At 32.7% G+C, this 21,508-nt stretch overlaps 1 protein-coding gene across 3 annotated transcripts in view; it reads right to left on the reverse strand.

Annotated features, from left to right (window-relative positions):
- The window catches only part of LOC124366479 (neo-calmodulin-like), a 479,044-nt gene that overhangs the window by 166,981 nt on the left and 290,555 nt on the right, over window positions 1-21,508 (reverse strand). For 2 of the 3 annotated variants that reach the window (XM_046823062.1, XM_046823063.1), the window contains exon 2: window positions 5,820-6,120. The exons of the other annotated variant lie outside the window; for it this stretch is intronic. In XM_046823062.1, coding sequence (XP_046679018.1) covers window positions 5,820-5,906 — 87 coding nt within the window. In that variant the 5' untranslated portion in view covers window positions 5,907-6,120. The remainder of the gene's footprint in view (window positions 1-5,819; window positions 6,121-21,508) is intronic. 3 annotated transcript variants of the gene reach the window in all.

The raw sequence follows: 21,508 nt of genomic DNA on the forward strand, positions 1-21,508 counted from the left end.
TATATTTTCTTGTAAGACTAAAAACTAATTGTCAAAAACATAAACAAATGTTAAACCAGCGTCAGGTAACAATGTGCAGACACCTAAAGTGGCATCTGTCTTCTGTCTTCCACTCGTGGTCTGATGGTGATATACGAGTAACTATTATTTATGTTACTTGGGGCTTTACACATATACAGCTTCGAAGTTTATACTATTTTGATACCCTCCCATATAGACCTCTACAAAAACTAGCGGAGTTGTCAGTCGATCTTAGGAAGTACCTAGACCGGTTTCTAGAACAAGTTGTGAGATGTGTTTAAAAATTACAAACACGCTCTCGGCAGTTATAGACTATCATCGCACGTTAATCTCTACAGGGTTATGCATATAATGATTTTCATACTAATTGTTTATTATACTTAAACTTTCATAAAATACCAGATATAAATATTTACGTAACTATTTATATAAATTTTGTTGAAAATAATACACTATATTTGTGGTATACTTGTTTATAGAATTCTGCCCTATATAACATTAAAGCTACACTTGTTTCTATCATACGTATGTTAATTTAAATATATATTTTTTAATTAACAGTATATGCAGAAAAAAAAATTATTTACGTATGACAAGAAAGCTTGCGCTTAAAGGGAGTAATGGTGTAATATGTGTAATTCTGTAATCGGACACAGTGTAATCAGACAGTATAATCGGATACATAAAATAGATACAGAAATATTATAAGATTAAGTTGGTTTTAATTTAACATTTTAAATTAAAACAAAGTAAATCAATTTATAATGACCTCGCGTAGAACTGCCAAATTTATTACAAAGTATGAAACGTTATAAAAATAGCAGATTTGATTTTCTATACTACGCTGAGTATAACATATCTTTAATTAAACATAAGTATAAAAATGTAACGAAATGGTTCTGAGTAACATGTTTGCTTTTAAAAGTTGGTGAAGTTTTTAAGTTTCTTTTTAAGAAAATGGCGTCGGTGTATTGTATCCATACATCAACAAATACTTGTCTGTCTGACTTTGATGGATCTGTATTTCATCAGGCTGGATCAGCAGCTGCGCATCCATTCATCTTACGTTCCTAGGTAAGAGAACTGCCTCTGTAAGATAAATACATTAAAATCGCTGATCCTCGTCCCGATACTCAAATGTTATATATGATCTTTTTAATCTGGATTAGAGATATCTCATTTATAACTTTAAAAATTTATTTATATTACATGATCAACATTTTTAGTTTATTTAAGAATTTAAAACTATCAGATATAAAGTTTCGAACACAAAACGCCCTAGAAATAAAGTAATCAGCGACTGAAAAATATTCCAATCACCTGAACCATTATAACGCCATTGTCACAGCTTCAGTTTGGAGAGCACTGTTCTGGAGCCCTGAATTGAGAGAGTGACATAAATGTTATTCAATGAAATGACCTTCCAACCAAGTACTAAATCATATTTATCTTCATTGTACGTATTGCATTGAATATCCACAACGATTTCTGTGATACGGAAACTACTGTAGAACAATGTGGAGCAATACTAAAGTCGGTTAGTTCAAAATAGCATCGTAATTTATTTCGTTAAGTAGGCATACGACTCATGAAATGAAAGTAGGTATATATATCATATCGACATATGATATATATACACATATTCTTCATTTCAATTAAATTCAATTAAAGAATAACTTATTAATACTAAACTAAGTCTAAATACATTCTTTCAATAGAAGCCGAGTGTAAATACAATGAGCAACCGATATACACAAAAATTCCCACCTCTTTCTTAGTTATTTATAACGAAGCGAGTTTCACGTTATGGAAATGCCTTTTTAGTATTTACGAATTAGAATTTGTAATCTGAATTTACTCAATAATTTAACAAATAATACATTTTTGTACTAATTTCTTACCACAACCAGTTATAAAATAATATCAAGCAGCAGAATAAATGCGATCTTCTAACTTACATACTATTAAGTTTTATAGAGAATTAATTTGCAAATGCCTTTTATTCTAGTATTTGTTCAAGTACGAGCACTTGTGGTTCGAATGAGTCATATTTTTTATGATAAATTTGAATTTTTCTCCCAATAAACTGTGTTTTGATACTTATGTAAAATGTTGCAGAAAGGCTTTATGTAATTTAAATACGTAACAGAAAAATCAGCAAAAATATTTCAGGATTCTATAAGCAATTTTCCATAAGCTCTATGTAGAGTATTTGGAAAATTAAAAGAAATAAAATAAAATATAAAAGACAAGTTATTCTTATTTGAAATTTCAACGTTCTTTCATTTTCAATCAGTTTCAGTATTTTGTTCTAAATTGTTCCTTTTAGGTTAAAGCAGTTTTCGAAGTGGTTTTGGTTATTTCAAATCGTATTATTTATTAGCTCTTAAAATAGTGATTGTATTATCATTACAATTATCTAACAGAATCTGGATGTGTACATACATAAATACGTTGGAATGAGAAGCCTACCACAGTCAAAAGCGTCTACATTCACGCTTATATTCCTCTTCGGGTATTGGTGGGAGAGTGAAAACCCTTCACTGCGGAAGTGTATTACTCTTCAATAGACCTACATTAATGCTAAATTTCCTCTATATAGCTCAAACGGGTTTCGAAATGACGTATAGACAAACCAATGTGGGCATACATACAAAGACACAAACTTTTCACTCTCTGAATTTACTAATTATATTTACGATTAGTTTAATTGTCTAAACGTAGATGTATGTCTACATTGCGGCCAGCCGGCTCGCTATCTATTACTATATACCCTCGTTAACCTAATAGTCTTTTGAAGATATAAGTATGTGTGAAAACCGATACAGTTCAGTATATAATACTCTCGCTTCCTAACCCTCGTTCACTATATCATCATGAATAGTCTTGGCATTATATCGACCTAATCAGTGTTGGTAATTTATGTGCCCATATTTATATATCTAAGAAATGTTCATGTAAAATTCCGTCATCATAAACTTTCGCATTTATAGTGTATGCAAAAGATTAAAATTTATGAGCGTGCCGTTTAAGGAATCGGTTTCAATTATTGCAAGACATTTGGTTCTATGTACTCGGAGTACTACGGTAGACATATTATAGACCATAAGTATTTTTATGTTAATTTTTTATGTTCGCTTCATGGTGCAATGGATGAAGCTGATGAAACATTTTATTAAAATTCTTACATATTGGGAAAATGATGTCTAAAATGATTTTTATTTTGAAGTTGTAATAACTTTTGAAGGTTTTAATTAATAATATTATTTATTTTGTTTTATTTTAGATTTTAAATCCTGATATTGTCTTATTATTAATAGGTGCCTTACAGGGACACACTATTTTCAGACAGTAATTCTTTATATATTTTTTTTTTATGAAGTTCACAAAAACAACTACAAGTTCTTTATTCATAGCAACGTAAACTCATATACTACTTTTGTTTTCAATGGCTATCTTCAGTTTACTAACCTGTTCTTGTTTTTCAGTGTATTATTGTTACGCAATGTTGTAGTGATTTTTTCTGGCATTATATTTTAGTTGTTTCCTTATTATTGTTGTGAATTCTTCAATTGAATTTTGTACATTGTAATTACAATACCGTTGAAATGAATAAATTTAAATTCAGATGGGCCTCAAAACCATTTTAACTCTTCATTCAGTTCTTACAAAAAAAACTAAATAATCAATAATCCAGATATTACTTCAAACAAATTATCTTACTATATAAATTATCAGTTCACTTCAGTCGTAGGTGGTTGGTTGACGAAAGCAGACCTATTGGACCTCGATTCTGTAGTTCAGTTTTGATAATTAGTGTTGTGTTTAGTTTTTTATTAATTGCACGTTTTAGAGTTAGTGAAGTTGACACACAACACGGTGGTTGTGATTACTGACTTACACGTGTTTCAACGCTCTGATATTATTTGTTTATTTTAACCTACTTTGTAATTAAGTCTTAGGTTACTGATTTACCTGAAGAAGAGATCACATTGCAGATCTCGAAATTTAGTGTTACTGATTTTTTATATCACTGAACGATGGAAATTTTCAGGAAAATCCTGTTCCCTTAGCAAATTTAAATAAGGTATTATTACTGCCTAAGTTGCATTGTATTGAAAGTTTTAGATATGGAATACTGTAGAATGTTCTACCAAATATCAAATATTACTGGAACTTTAAAAAGTACTTAATTTGATTTTAAAATTAAATGTGAAAAATATCCAATTTTGACTGCGAACTTCCAACGGTGGAAAGTTGCTACATCTTTGAATATGTAAACAGAAAAACAAGATGATAGTGGAGCACTTAAGTAAACTGGTTTTATGTAAAGGCGATGTAAATTAGGCTTACAACTGCCAAGACTGTCCTGTCTCATACATAGACATGAGGCTATCTTACGAAGGGTTGGCAGGGCAGGCTCTAGAGTCTTCATTGTTTTGCGGAAATATTGGCGCTGGATTTGTTGATATTTTGGCTGCCAGCCTGCTGCTCACTCTGTCCTTGTTATATTGAAGAGTTCATGTTGTTCGAATTGAATTAGTCGGATTCAAATAAAAGAATGCCCGGTTGAACCTGCTCAAATTTGTATGAACGAACTAAAATTGTGCAGTTTTTGTGAGAGGACGATATTACTCAAGTCTTAATACGTAGTTATCTCAATTCGAGTAACTTGGAAGTATAGTCGTCAGTGGCTTGGGGCCCAGCTTATTAAAATTTCAAACTATTCGGACGATGTCACGAGTAAAAATTCATTTCCATATAGTTAAGACTCTATTGTCAAGATAGAAAAATACAAAAATTAAAAATGCTTTTTTATTGAAAGCTGAAAATTTTAATGAGAGATTTTATTCACTGACAGAGAGATTGGACTGACAAGAGATAAAGTATGAAACTCAGAATCAAAGATCATCTAAATTAGTTTTGAAACCATAACAAAGTTTTATAATAATGGAGATCCGAAAGTAGCAATGCTTCAATAAAAATAGGCATCTATAAAGAACTGTTTATACAATCAGTCGTTACTCTTGAAATTCTGTATTAGAAGTAAATCTCGTTATACACTGTATGAACAATATTTATGATATTATACAATATACTATGATGAACAAAAGTTGTATTGAAATTCCAAGGTATAATCTATTTTATATTCATATAATATAGAAATCTTACAGTAATACGTTGTACGGATCCCCAGTACTGGCTGTACATTGGTATTGGTGCGTAACACATCCCAGAATACCATGTGTTAGAAGTAGGAGACTACCAAACAGTAGTTGAGAACATATGCACAATGGAAACCAAATACTACATTACTAACCTGGTTTGCGGAAAAGTGGTCATAAAATTACTATTAAATTGTAACAAAAATATTCTGTCGGATTATCGAATTAAAGTAAGTCCTCCAACTTGACTTAAACTGGGTTTTTAAATGTCAACTGTTTCATCATCTACTTGAATAGTAAGATTTGGTTAGCCACTATGGGCTTATATAGCCAACCAACAAATACTCTGGTACTGAAAAAACTGTAAATAATATTTTCATTTTATGATGGGCAAGTATTTAAATTTGGATTCTATGCTTATCTGATAGAAATTATTGCCAGCTCTTCCCATAAATTGTATATTAAGTATTGTAAGTTATTGATATATCCTATCTCAGGGTATTTAGAACTAGATAATAAAAAATGAAAATTTGTGACATTTTTAGACCTCTAGAAGGTCACTGGTAAAGATGTTACACACCAATAACGTATCAATGTTTGATTACTTCTTTGTTCAAATGTACGGCTGGTTACCTTGCTTTTATTTCTGGGCGCGAAGTCCTCCTTGGATGTTTTTCTTCTTTTATCCTTAAGGATCATTCGGGCCGCTGCGAATGCCATCTTCAGTTTTGCTGGAGGACACACACGCACAGAAGGACGCGCGCACAGACGCGCAGGCACACACACAATACACTAGATCCCACTGAATGTCCAGTTCATCATAGGTGGGCCTCACTTGGCGATCTGTGCTGTTAGTGGCACATAGAAGCTACTACACAACACTTAAGCTCTATTATTGTCCAATGTAAGTCACGTCCTCTTGTAGTTGTTCTTTCTGTAAAAGGTGACAAAGAAATGTTTCCAAAACGTTAAAACAAAATAAAATTGTTCTTAAAATACTAGGAGGTATAACAAGGTAAAGACATTTAATTGATGTTATATTCATGTGAAGTGATAAGTTGTGTATTTCTAAGTTAACGTGATTAGAAAAATAAATAAAAGTTTTCCTAAACTTTTTTCCTGATTAAACTTTTTATTTGCAATTTAATCTATTCATCTCTTTATCATTGCTTTATTTATTATTATTGTTTATTGTATACAATTAAAAATATAATACAAACATGTATAAAAAAAAAAATATATAATACATCATTAATTATCATAATTAGTTAAAGTATCCAAATTGGTTTTTGTGTTGATTCTTAAAAATGTTTTCATTATGCACATAATACACAATACTTAGCATGACAATATTTAAACTGTAACTATTAGTTAAAGTTACGTTTCCCTCAACAGTGTATGAGTACAATCGTTTTTTATATGATCTTATGGGAAAATGATCGTGACAACAAGTTACGAATTATTATCTTATCCTGGAAAGTTTAGTTGTAACATGAGAAATTACAAAAGAGTGGAATTGGATACATGTACAAATGAGAGGAATATTTGTTTTATTTTGCTTGGACGCAATCATTGTCGAAGATTATTTTTTCACTGTAATGAGAAGTTTAAAATCCATTGCCTCAAAATCTTATAAGCACTCACTTTGGCGCTGTGCTGTAAAAAGTAATCGAATCAATGGTAGTGTGTTCACCGAACTTTGTTTAAGTTTACTTTTACACAAACTATTGTATCTGAGCGAAGGTCTGTTGGCGGAAAGTGAATTGTGGTTTTAATTGATTTTCCCTCCGAAAAAAGATATATATTTCAAAACATTGCACTGTTACCGAATGAGTTGATGGAGTAAACGAAGAGTTTTAATCGTACATGCTATTGAACATTTAAATTTCTTTTTTTAATCTGTAGGGATTTGATCTTTTTTGTTTGTTCTGTGGGTCAATCCCAACTGTAAGCTATGATATATCCAAAAACTCTAACTGTTGTGTGTTAAGACCAATTTACTTAAAAAATGGATGGCTCATATTAGTAAGGATCAGAAAAGCGTTTCTTGGAATGGTGTCTATGTCCTTTTGTAAGTTGCTCTAACGTTCGTATATGAGTAACTACAGACAGAAAAGTCCTAGAGGCGAAACTTGGTAGATGGATTCCGCTTAAACAAAGACAGAACGGTATTGATTTGAGATAGAAAGATTAAAGAGCAGTCCGTCTATACATCTATCTGTTCGAACACAAGGTTGTAATAAGTCTTCATAGAAAGGTCCTAGAAACTTGAAACTTGGTACGTGAATTCCATTTAATAAAAGGCAGAACCCAATTAATTTGAGAACGAAAGATCAAAGAGCAGTCCGTCTACACATCTATCTGTTCGAATACAAGGTTGTGATAAGTCTTCATAGAAAGGTCCTAGAAACTTGAAACTTGGTACGTGGATTCAATTTAATCAAAGGCAGAACCTAATTAATTTGAGAAAGAAAGGTCAAAGAGCAGTCCGTCTATACATCTATCTGTTCGAATACAAGGTTGTGATAAGTCTTTGTAGAATGGTCCTAGAAACTTGAAATTGGTACGTGGATTCCATTTAATCAAAGGCAGAACCTAATTAATTTGAGAAAGAAAGGTCAAAGAGCAGTCCGTCTACACATCTATCTGTTCGAATACAAGGTTGTGATAAGTCTTCATAGAAAGGTCCTAGAAACTTGAAACTTGGTACGTGGATTCAATTTAATCAAAGGCAGAACCTAATTAATTTGAGAAAGAAAGGTCAAAGAGCAGTCCGTCTATACATCTATCTGTTCGAATACAAGGTTGTGATAAGTCTTTGTAGAATGGTCCTAGAAACTTGAAATTGGTACGTGGATTCCATTTAATCAAAGGCAGAACCTAATTAATTTGAGAAAGAAAGGTCAAAGAGCAGTCCGTCTATACATCTATCTGTTCGAATACAAGGTTGTGATAAGTCTTCATAGAATGGTCCTAGAAACTTAAAATTGGTACGTGGATTCCATTTAATAAAAGGCAGAACCCAATTAATTTGAGAAAGAAAGATCAAAGAGCAGTCCGTCTATACATCTATCTGTTCGAATACAAGGTTGTGATAAGTCTTCATAGAATGGTCCTAGAAACTTGAAATTGGTACGTGGATTCCATTTAATCAAAGGCAGAACTTAATTAATTTGAGAACGAAAGATCAAAGAGCAGTCCGTCTATACATCTATCTGTTCGAATACAAGGTTGTGATAAGTCTTCATAGAAAGGTCCTAGAAATTTGGTACGTGAATTCCATTTAATCAAAGGCAGAACCCAATTAATTTGAGAACGAAAGATCAAAGAGCAGTCCGTCTATACATCTATCTGTTCGAATACAAGGTTGTGATAAGTCTTCATAGAAAGGTCCTAGAAACTTGAAACTTGGTACGTGGATTCAATTTAATCAAAGGCAGAACCTAATTAATTTGAGAAAGAAAGGTCAAAGAGCAGTCCGTCTATACATCTATCTGTTCGAATACAAGGTTGTGATAAGTCTTCATAGAAAGGTCCTAGAAACTTGAAACTTGGTACGTGAATTCCATTTAATCAAAGGCAGAACCCAATTAATTTGAGAAAGAAAGATTAAAGAGCAGTCCGTCTATACATCTATCTGTTCGAATACAAGGTTGTGATAAGTCTTCATAGAAAGGTCCTAGAAACTTGAAACTTGGTACGTGAATTCCATGTAATCAAAGGCAGAACCCAATTAATTTGAGAAAGAAAGATTAAAGAGCAGTCCGTCTATACATCTATCTGTTCGAATACAAGGTTGTGATAAGTCTTCATAGAAAGGTCCTAGAAACTTGAAACTTGGTACGTGAATTCCATGTAATCAAAGGCAGAACCCAATTAATTTGAGAACGAAAGATCAAAGAGCAGTCCGTCTATACATCTATCTGTTCGAATACAAGGTTGTGATAAGTCTTCATAGAAAGGTCCTAGAAACTTGAAACTTGGTACGTGAATTCCATGTAATCAAAGGCAGAACCCAATTAATTTGAGAAAGAAAGATTAAAGAGCAGTCCGTCTATACATCTATCTGTTCGAATACAAGGTTGTGATAAGTCTTCATAGAAAGGTCCTAGAAACTTGAAACTTGGTACGTGAATTCCATGTAATCAAAGGCAGAACCCAATTAATTTGAGAAAGAAAGATTAAAGAGCAGTCCGTCTATACATCTATCTGTTCGAATACAAGGTTGTGATAAGTCTTTGTAGAAAGGTTCTAGAAACCTGAAACTCAGAGTACAGTTCGTGTATACATCCATGCATCCTAATACACGTCTTTGGGACAACTCTTGATAGAAAGGTCCTAGACTGTTCAAACCAGTTACTCAAGTTCTTCATTGCTCAATTAAGAGATCTACTGATCTTTTTATAAAAATTAAAAGACCAGCACAGCCTTCCGCCTGATCATGGCTAACCATTTAGCTGTGTTCAATAAATAATACTGCCTTTATATTATTATCTTAAGCGGTTCTCAGGGCATAACTGTTTTTAAGAATAACTTGTGTCAAATTCATGTTATATAAGTAACAACTAAATAACAATAACGTAGAGAAACCCCACTGTATGTAACGAAAATACAAAAACAGCTAAACGTTATGATTTAAATATTTTTAAGACACTTATAGACACATAAGTATAATTTTTTGAAATAAAGTATATAACACTTCTAAAACCGACCAGTTAATTATAAGAATCCCTACTCAATATACGAGTCACATAGTGACATATTAGTTGTTACTGTTAATTTGTAATAAAAAACACCACTTTCAGTCATATATTTACTATTCAGTATTCAGGGAAGCGAAATATCTTAAAGGAGCGTAACTAAAATATGCTTTTACAGTAGTAAATGAAATTAAAACGATTTATACACCAATGCTTTAGGATAAAGTGTATATATTGAGTTTACCTTTACCTTTCTCAGAATAGAAATTTAACTGTTGTTTATAAAGAAGCCGACTCCTTGAAATGTCATTACATTGCAGGAAATATTCATTCTAAGCCACGGAAAAAACCTAGCAATCATAATTTTGGAAATTTGTTCTGGTTAACAAGTCCATACAGTTTCGCGGAAACTGACCTTTTTAGATTCAGAGTAAATTGAACTTTACGATTAACCCTCCCATGACACTTGCAATCCCGAAAGTAAACCGTGATTTCCCCAGTTCCCGACCCGTAATGCCTCGTAGAGCTGGGGAAGGTTAGGATGCCCCACCACGTGCTAGTCGGTCAATAGTCTGAGGGTGAGGGCGGGGCGCTGCCGTTTTCGGCGCCAAAACATCCCCTCTCACCACACCCCCCTCTACACCCTTCCATCCCTTCTCTGTTGTTGCCCATTAACATGATCACTGCCTTCATACAAACAAATAGCTTTACGGCTCTATCGAAGCTTATCGGCTAAAATAGCAGTTTTTCTCTCAATGGTAGAACGAATTTTCGTTATTGGTAGAAAGCTTTCCAATTACCTAAACTCTTAACTAAGGAAGTTATGAATGATCAATCTAGAGTAGCATAAATAAATCTTCAGTTCCTGCAAGTAAAATTACATATTTTAAGTAACAAAAATTCCTCTTTAAAGGAGAAAAACCTAAGTAATATTTTGTATGTTGAGTGTAGACTATAACTACTCCCAAAATGGTATTTACTAACAAAATTTATTTATTGCCTTACAGGTTTAAATACACATTTGAACCGCAGTTTTTCATAGTTAAATTGATTCCTTACTTAACACAATTATTTCATTAAAGGGACCAAAACTTGTTGCGGGATAAGATCAATAGTGTTTGATACTGAGTTTACCATAAACCACCATTTTATTGTCTGAATTCTCTCTAACAACCCATTAGATTACCAAAAGGTTCCGAGTCCTGGATCTGGCACCTGATTTTTGTATTATTCTACATCAAATCCAGAATAGTTAAGAGAGGATGTATTCTGCTAACTAGTAGGAAAACAGCTATAATACTAAAGAAAAAAGGCGTATTTTGGATATGATTTCTTTGAATGTATAGGTATTTATAAATAGTTAGATGTCCGTATCTAGGAAGCAGTAAAACTCAGCTCAAAGATTATATTACCGCATGAGTTTTGAAAAATTTAGGTCAGTAAGTTGTCCAGTTTTGTAGACTCTAGGAGTTAATAGTTTTTCAAACTTTAATGAATTCAAAAGACCACCGCATAGAGTTCACGAATGTTTAGTTTAAACTGATTAGAATTTTCTAGAGGGCCCTGTAAGTAAGAGTCCCGACAGCCAACGTCTGAATGTCTGGATAGCCGTTATAGCGCAGTCAACATATTGTGTTAAGTGGCACACTATTTTCCCTAACTTGGTCTGTTTAACTGCAATTCTATAGGTTTAAATAAGTAAATACATCTGAATGTCTGGATAGCCGTTATAGCGTAGTCAACATACTGTGTTAAGTGGCACACTATTTTCCCTTACTTGGTCAGTTTAACTGCAATTCTATAGGTTTATATAATTAAATACATCTGAATGTCTGGATAGCCGTTATAGCGCAGTCAACATACTGTGTTAAGTGGCACACTATTTTCCCCTACTTGGTCTGTTTAACTGCAATTCTATAGGTTTATATAATTAAGTACATCTGAATGTCTGGATAGCCGTTATAGCGCAGTCAACATACTGTGTTGAGTGGCACACTATTTTCCCTTACTTGGTCTGTTTAACTGCAATTCTATAGGTTTATATAATTAAGTACATCTGAATGTCTGGATAGCCGTTATAGCGTAGTCAACATACTGTGTTGAGTGGCACACTATTTTCCCTTACTTGGTCTGTTTAACTGCAATTCTATAGGTATATATAATTAAATACATCTGAATGTCTGGGTAGTTGTTATAGCGCAGTCAACTTACTGTGTTAAGTGGCACACTATTTTCCCTTACTTGGTCAGTTTAACTGCACTTCTATAGGTTTATATAATTAAGTACATCTGAATGTCTGGATAGCCGTTATAGCGCAGTCAACTTACTGTGTTAAGTGGCACACTATTTTCCCTTACTTGGTCAGTTTAACTGCACTTCTATAGGTTTATATAATTAAGTACATCTGAATGTCTGGGTAGTTGTTATAGCGCAGTCAACTTACTGTGTTAAGTGGCACACTATTTTCCCTTACTTGGTCAGTTTAACTGCACTTCTATAGGTTTATATAATTAAAGTACATCTGAATGTCTGGATAGCCGTTATAGCGCAGTCAACTTACTGTGTTAAGTGGCACACTATTTTCCCTTACTTGGTCAGTTTAACTGCACTTCTATAGGTTTATATAATTAAGTACATCTGAATGTCTGGGTAGTTGTTATAGCGCAGTCAACTTACTGTGTTAAGTGGCACACTAGTTTCCCTTACTTGGTCAGTTTAACTGCACTTCTATAGGTTTATATAATTAAGTACATCTGAATGTCTGGGTAGTTGTTATAGCGCAGTCAACTTACTGTGTTAAGTGGCACACTATTTTCCCTTACTTGGTCAGTTTAACTGCACTTCTATAAGTACATCTGAATGTCTGGGTAGTTGTTATAGCGCAGTCAACTTACTGTGTTAAGTTAAGTTTAACTGCACTTCTATAGGTTTATATAATTAAGTACATCTGAATGTCTGGATAGCCGTTACAGCGTAGTCAACATACTGTGTTGAGTGGCACACTAGTTTCCCTTACTTGGTCTGTTTAACTGCACTTCTATAGGTTTATATAATTAAGTACATCTGAATGTCTGGGATAGTTGTTATAGCGCAGTCAACTTACTGTGTTAAGTGGCACACTAGTTTCCCTTACTTGGTCAGTTTAACTGCACTTCTATAGGTTTATATAATTAAGTACATCTGAATGTCTGGATAGCCGTTATAGCGCAGTCAACTTACTGTGTTAAGTGGCACACTAGTTTCCCTTACTTGGTCAGTTTAACTGCACTTCTATAGGTTTATATAATTAAATACATCTGAATGTCTGGATAGCCGTTACAGCGTAGTCAACATACTGTGTTGAGTGGCACACTAGTTTCCCTTACTTGGTCAGTTTAACTGCACTTCTATAGGTTTATATAATTAAATACATCTGAATGTCTGGATAGCCGTTACAGCGTAGTCAACATACTGTGTTGAGTGGCACACTAGTTTCCCTTACTTGGTCAGTTTAACTGCACTTCTATAGGTTTATATAATTAAATACATCTGTAATGAAACAGAATTTTCCATATGCAATTGCCAAAAGAGTAGTATATAATTAAATTTAATATATATATAATTTAATATAAACATTTTTCTGACTTCTTGTTTAAATGATCATCAATTTAAAGATGCAAATATACAGAGCTATAAAGACCGCTTAATTCTAAACGCAATGAAACGCGACTCCGGACTTACTCGAGAATTCTTTTAAGCGATAAGGGCAATAGGGGCATAAGAATCAACTATAGCGAATCGTCGTTGAGTGTTATCCTTTAAGAAAAATGCTAAATAATTTGCATGGCTTTGGTAGTGAAAATATTGGAAATTAATAATTTTAAAGTAAGACCAGTACACATCTAAACGATTTAAGTATTACCTTGTGAAAACATTGTTATATTTGAAAATTAGTTACAAAGGCAACGTAATGAAATGAGCTGTAGATTAAAAATTTTACATGGAACCTCCGCGAATCCTCTTACGCTAATATCGGTTAGGCGTACACCTGCACTGTATATTAAAATTGTGACGGTTATATTATAGATTATACACGGTTATATAGAAAATTACATTCAATTATTAAATGTATATAATGTGTGTGTGTGTGTGTGTGTGTGTGTGTGTGTGTGTGTGTGTGTGTGTGTGTGTGTGTGTGCGCGCGCGCGCGCGCGCTTCTATTAAGTAGTCAGTAGAAGACTTTATTGTGATTTAAAGTGTTGTTTTTAAATAATAGCCAAGAGCACTCATGCTCACTTCGAAGAATCTTATTCGTTTTGGCGTGCTTATTTGTTTTTCCGCCTTCTTTGTTTGTCGCTGAGAGTCATACTGAAAACGTTAAACTTAAACTATCATAAATATTTGATACAAAAAGATTCAACGCATTATTTTATTCCTAGTTTTAGAAATAAACGTCCAGAATTTAAATTTGCACGTTAGGAAACATTACCATGACAGTTCTTTATAAAATATAGTTCATTGGTTAGAGAAGAGAACAGCACTAATTATTTTAATAATACTTTGTAAAAAACTAAGTTTTGTGCAAGTTGTATGATTATTGATTATTCCAAAAAAGTATTCAGAGAAAGAATGTGTAAAGTTTTAAGAAACACCTTAATACTTTTCGACTACACTCAAACAATGTTCAAACTTTGTAAAACAATATATGGTTATGCTAACTTCTTGTTTATGCAATAATCATGACACGCTTGCATTGTTAGAACGGCCCGTAGGGAGTGTCTTTTAATTATTAAATGAAAGTTAAGATCAATATGCGTATCATTTTAAATATTATTATTTGAATATAATGATACAAAATCACACTTCACAAATTATACCCCTTAGAAAATGGCGGCTCTTTAATCAAGATCAATATTGAAACTTTAAACTGCCACCGTTGTATACAGGATACATATTTTAGGAATAATTCCCTAAGAAAATAAATCATTTTGAATACTGTATTGAATTTTGTAAAGTATTACAACGTTGAATATTGATTTAGTGAATTAAAAGAAATAAATAGGTGTTATGTTCAATATTTGCCCGAGTATTATGTTAATAACTTGTAACAGTGACAATTCCAAAGGCTTAATCTTTATTGTATGTACCTCAACTAATAATTTTATTGGAATTGAAGCTGCAATAGTTTTTAAATAAAAATATACATCATTTTATATATCTGACTATGATACGTGCACATTTGTAAATATTAAGTTACCCATGTGTAACAATAAAATGTATAATGCATGTATTACACGTATAAAGTTATTAATTATAATACACAAAATATAATAAATAATGTCACATATTCGCAACTGTCACAGTCTCAATTATCGTTGACGTAATTATTGTCACGGTCTCAATTTTCGCTGACGTAATTATTACAATAATAGTTATTACCGTCGTTATCGTCAGTGACACAGTACCATTGTTGCTATTGTAACTGTCGAAATTGTCATTTTCGAAATTTACGCTGACGTAATTGTCACTGTCTTCAATATTATCGATGAAGTAATTGTCACTGGCGCAATTTTCGCTGTCGTAATTTTTACATATCTCGCATACAATGGAAGCCTTGAAAGTGTGAAAAATTCTGTGATTGAAGTATAAGAAAAGCAAAGCTCGCCCTTGCGGTCAATAACAGTTTCAATGCCAGGACGGGCGTTAGACACGCTATCCGATGTATTATATGATGAGATTGTGGCCACAGAAGAATAATGTTATTGATTTCTTATCTGTATACCTATTTTTATATCGTCACTCAATTTCAGTGAAGCGAATATACAAATAATGCGGCTGTTGCGGTCGACGCCAAAAATAATTAGATTAGTCTGCAACGCTAAACATCATTGCACATTTTGCTGAAGCAGAAACGTAAAAGCGTATTGAATTTGAAGTGTCTAGTGCAAATGCTTCTCGTGAAAATTGGAGACGTACCCGATATTTCCGGTCGCCTGAACCTGTAGCTTCCCCTACGCTCAGCTAATATCAGATTGCATGAATCCAACAACACTACCAGAGAACGCATACTGTATATAAACTGTCACTGTCATGTAGCTACGGGCACAGTCTGAGACAATGTTTTAGTTTAGATGTATCTAGCCCATTGGTTCGAAAAGGTTAATGTTAAATTGTTTTCCAGGGGGAGTTTCTACAAGGGATGATGTTGGGGGGGGGGGGACACTGGTTAGGCCGACTGGACAACTACTGTTTCGGACGTGTGTTGGGAAACATTTAATTTTGAATACACGTGCTTTACGATTGTTGTGTATTAATCAAATTTCCCAGGGGAAATGAGCTATTGAGGTGGCCCTAACATAAAATCTCTGAACTTTGCACGGTGAAGGGAGACCGGTCTTTATTAATAATCTTATTTCCGAGGCGAGTATAGCATTACAATTTCCTTCCTTATTTTATTGTCTTCAATCAATTAGTTTTCACATAACACGAGCACTTAAATTATCCGTGAGTAAAACTAGAATATTTATAATAAGAAATATATACTTGATTACATTCAAGTCTTATTGAAAAAATTACATTTTTTAACTATTAATCTTGAAGTTTAACGACAGCACAATATGGAATCAATTAACTATAACCATTACTTAATTAGTTTCACAAAATAGTTTATTGGATTGGATTCGTAGTTTATATACTTTAACTGCAGAATGAAGTAAAATCAATGATATGTTTCAGCACCTGGGTCCCACTGATTATTCTCGAAATCGTGTTGTGCGATAAATCTTGAAATAAATGTCCTGGAGACTTAAAACTTGGAACTTAGGGTCCATATATTCGTAGTTTATATACTTTAACTGCACAATGAAGTAAAATCAATGATATGTTTCAGCACCTGGGTCCCACTGATTATTCTCGAAATCGTGTTGTGCGATAAATCTTGAAATAAATGTCCTGGAGACTTAAAACTTGGAACTTAGGGTCCATATATTCGTAGTTTATATACTTTAACTGCACAATGAAGTAAAATCAATGATATGTTTCAGCACCTGGGTCCCACTGATTATTCTCGAAATCGTGTTGTGCGATAAATCTTGAAATAAATGTCCTGGAGACTTAAAACTTGGAACTTAGGGTCCATATATTCGTAGTTTATATACTTTAACTGCACAATGAACAAAAATCACTGATATGTTTCAGCACCTGGGTCCCACTGATTATTCTCGAAATCGTGTTGTGCGATAAATCTTGAAAGAAAGGTCCTGGAGACTTAAAACTTGGAACTTAGGGTCCATATATTCGTAGTTTATATACTTTAACTGCACAATGAACAAAAATCACTGATATGTTTCAGCACCTGGGTCCCACTGATTATTCTCGAAATCGTGTTGTGCGATAAATCTTGAAAGAAAGGTCCTGGAGACTTAAAACTTGGAACTTAGGGTCCATATATTCGTAGTTTATATACTTTAACTGCACAATGAAGTAAAATCAATGATATGTTTCAGCACCTGGGTCCCACTGATTATTCTCGAAATCGTGTTGTGCGATAAATCTTGAAATAAATGTCCTGGAGACTTAAAACTTGGAACTTAGGGTCCATATATTCGTAGTTTATATACTTTAACTGCACAATGAACAAAAATCACTGATATGTTTCAGCACCTGGGTCCCACTGATTATTCTCGAAATCGTGTTGTGCGATAAATCTTGAAAGAAAGGTCCTGGAGACTTAAAACTTGGAACTTAGGGTCCATATATTCGTAGTTTATATACTTTAACTGCACAATGAACAAAAATCACTGATATGTTTCAGCACCTGGGTCCCACTGATTATTCTCGAAATCGTGTTGTGCGATAAATCTTGAAAGAAATGTCCTGGAGACTTAAAACTTGGAACTTAGGGTCAATATACGAACCTTCTTGATTTAAGTATTATAACGTCAAAGACTAGACAAGCTGAAGAAGTTACGCTCTGTCTATTTATTCAAACATAATTATTTAGGGCCTCTTCAGATATCAACCTATCATAGTTCACCCACTTCACCGGAAGTGCAACAGGATATACATTACTGGAAGTGAGTCTATGACAATAAATAGTATAAACGATATAGGTTACATGGCAAAGGAAATTTATTTACGTTTTTTTAAAAACACTTTTAGGCAAAGAAAACAGATGCATGGATTTTGCTCTAAGACTTATCCTTTCAATGTCGTGATTAATACATACATTTACATTGGGTACAAAAAAAAAAATAAAAGTACAAAAACATCAATGAAATATACCAATTACATAGCACACATATGAAGATAATAGCACGAAAATGGCGCGTGTGGTGGTCTTCATGTAGAACATGCCCTGCCATATGTAACTGCATGCCAAGACAGATTATATGGAATCTCTTAAGTGATCATAACTTGTTTGAGATGTGCATGGTGCAATCTCAATTTAACAGTTCTCTCTGCCGTGTATTATTACTATTGCATAATATCATATCGTAATTTAGTTTTATTGTCCTAAAAGTTACAGAAATAAAAATTACTTAGTATTTGAATATTGTTCCACACATTTCATTATTACAATTTATAATAAACAAATTACGTTACTTTTATTACTGTATTATAATGAAGTAAAGCATATTTACACTCTTAAACTTTAGAAGCTATAATAGACAAAATTATCATAAGCAAGACCGTGGTCTGAAATGAAAAAGTTGTAAATTGCATCATAAATCGATGCAATGGACGATCGAAGGACTCGCAGTACATGGCGTGCCTTAACAACCAGTCCAACACAGTAATTTCATCACGTGTCTTATTTATTGTGCCACATGATTGTATTCAGTTTCTGCACATCCTTTTCATCCTGTGATTTCAAACTAGTCGCACTATCAACTAGTATACACAGCGTTGAAGTAGAGAATTTCAGGTTCCGACGATGATATAACTAATACACGAGTCTGTATGTGCTAATAGACCCTTGACACCTGGACCGAACATTATTGTTCTCTCGGCTAAGAGTATCCAACGCACCGAGTTTCAATCGACAGCTTTCGCACGGACAGTGATAAAAATGTTACAAAGTCATTTTGGATCGATATATAACAGGATTGGCTCCATCTCAATTCAAATTCGGTAGTTCTTTCATTAATATACAGGGTGTAACAAAACTCTCTACACAAACTCTAGCATATTGTTCCATGGACAAAGAGGAGCTAAAAACTAAATGCAACCAAAGGTTTAACTGGTTTCGTTTACCTATCTACCTGTCTGTATGTGTTTTAAAGTTGTATATTTTATTTTAGAAACCAGTAAATATATAAAACTCAAATCTGGTACAACTATTTTTCATGTATTATAATTTCAAGGGGAAAATTTACATTATATTATATTACGTTTCAAGATGAAGGACGGTTAAAATTTTTGAAGCTTAATACCCTAAAGGACTAACCAAATGTTATAAAAGTTTTTGAATAAGAATAAAAGACACAGATCATACAAATCGAGCAGTAAATCGTGTCGATATAAGATTTGACAGTTGTTACTGATACCGTAAACGTACATTCTTTTCTTGGCAAATTTGTATGTGTTAGGTATCATATTGGTTATAATTAGTATAAGCATTGAGCAACTTTTATTAATCTTTAAACATTTTCATAATTATTAATGTAGTAAGCTTTAAAGACTTCAACTGCCCACCATTTTAAAACGCGTTATGACAGTTTAATATTAATTTAAATTGGAAATATTCAATTTAATTATATTAATATTAACTTTAAAATGTACCAGGTGTTTAGAGTTTTAATAAATATTAAATTTGTTATATAATCTAGATAATATATGAATAATGGATATTATAATATTTGACTCAAAATTAATAGGGTTTTCCAATTAACTATACATTTGTCTTTAATAATTTTAAAACATGATTTGATTATAAAGTTAATGCCACAATTTTTTTATACGTTTCACTCTATTAAATATTAAATCTAAAGAGCACTAAAAATGGGGACAAAAATTAATTTTTAAAACACTTTAAAATTAAAAAAAAAATACTAAAATAAAGCAAGTGTATGTGAGAAATTCGGTATTAGGGTTAGGTTACTTCCTGCTGAATAGGAGAGAAGACGATCGCTGAACGAATACAATATAACTAGCAATATCGTTCCGTGATCAAACTAACTGATATGAATACCAATGAGCAATCATAATCACAAACATGCATAATAATAATACTACAAAATTTCAGATATATATATTTACTGGTTCCTGAATTACAAAAATTAAATCTAAAAAACACATAGATGCAGACAGGCCGTAAAAGAAAAGAAGTACACCAATGGTAGTATTTAGTTTTTAGATCAGTATAATAAAGTTTGTATAGCATTTTGTTACACCCTGAATAAAGAATGGTTATATAAATTTTATAAAGATTCGTATAGTACAAGAAACCGTTTCTTGTTCGGCTAAATATGGTCCTGAACCTGTAAGAGAACGTGTTATATATATTATCACCTCTATTTCCATTTCTGTCTGAGCGAGATTGGATATCGGAGTCCGCCGCCAATACCGAGATTGCGGCACTACTCGCACATCTCCTCTGGCGGTCGTTCTCAATTTCCGTATCCAATTACTTTCTTGCACTTTTTCCTTTTCTCAATTAAAAAAAGAATAAAATCCCCGTTTCCGTTTTCAAAGAATCATGTTTGTACTAGCATAATTTTATCTCATCTTCTTACAAGAGAAAATGACCGTATAGTATATCGTAAAACTGTTATACATGTGAAAGTTAACTTTAAATTTAAATTTGTGATTTTGTGCAACTTTTACGCGTTTTTATCCATAAAATACGATATCCATAAAACTAATTTCCATTAAAAATATTGTGGATATTTACACATAAATCTATGGTTTCCTCTATTTTTCTCTTTAAGTAATTATAAATAGGAAATAAAAATTACAAATTCACAGCACATAACCTGCATATTGGTCAGAAATAAGGTATTCTAGTCTTTAAAATTATGTAATATTGTTAAAATTAAAATTTTAAAATTTTCTAGTCTTTATCGTGTACGTAGCATATGTAATAAAGCAAAATTTCTCACCATAAGTCTAGATATAATAAAAATGTATTAATGAAAATAGATTCTAGTTACTTTACAAATAATGTTAAGACCGTATAAAAATTCCACCGATTTTAAACCACCTCTATACACTTAGATCTGAATAACTCTTTCACTATTTAGATTGTGAAATGAATAAGTTTGAAAATAAAAACAATATTTAGAGATTTTTAGTTTAAAAGACAAATGTTTACTGAAAAGGAAAGTGTATTGCTTACTAATTGCTTATGATTAATGAACAATACTGAATAATTTTCCGTATTTTAAAAGCCATCTACTTGGTTTGTCCTCCATATTATTGTCCGTACAAGAGCAAAGCGTACTTGATCTCCGATCGAGAGTTTGACCCCTGTGAATGTCGATAAATATTTGTAAGTAGGTTTTTATTATTTCCCCTTAATATCATTCGTTATATAGACAGTATTCCTTAAACCAAATTCATATATTGGCAAGAATGAGCCCTTCCAAAACACTCTCTCTGAAACGGAGTAAAAGTAGTGAAAAGGCGTTGTATTTGAAATAG

This window comes from Homalodisca vitripennis, chromosome 7 (genome assembly GCF_021130785.1).
Source record: "Homalodisca vitripennis isolate AUS2020 chromosome 7, UT_GWSS_2.1, whole genome shotgun sequence".
Taxonomy (NCBI): Eukaryota; Metazoa; Arthropoda; class Insecta; order Hemiptera; family Cicadellidae; genus Homalodisca; species Homalodisca vitripennis.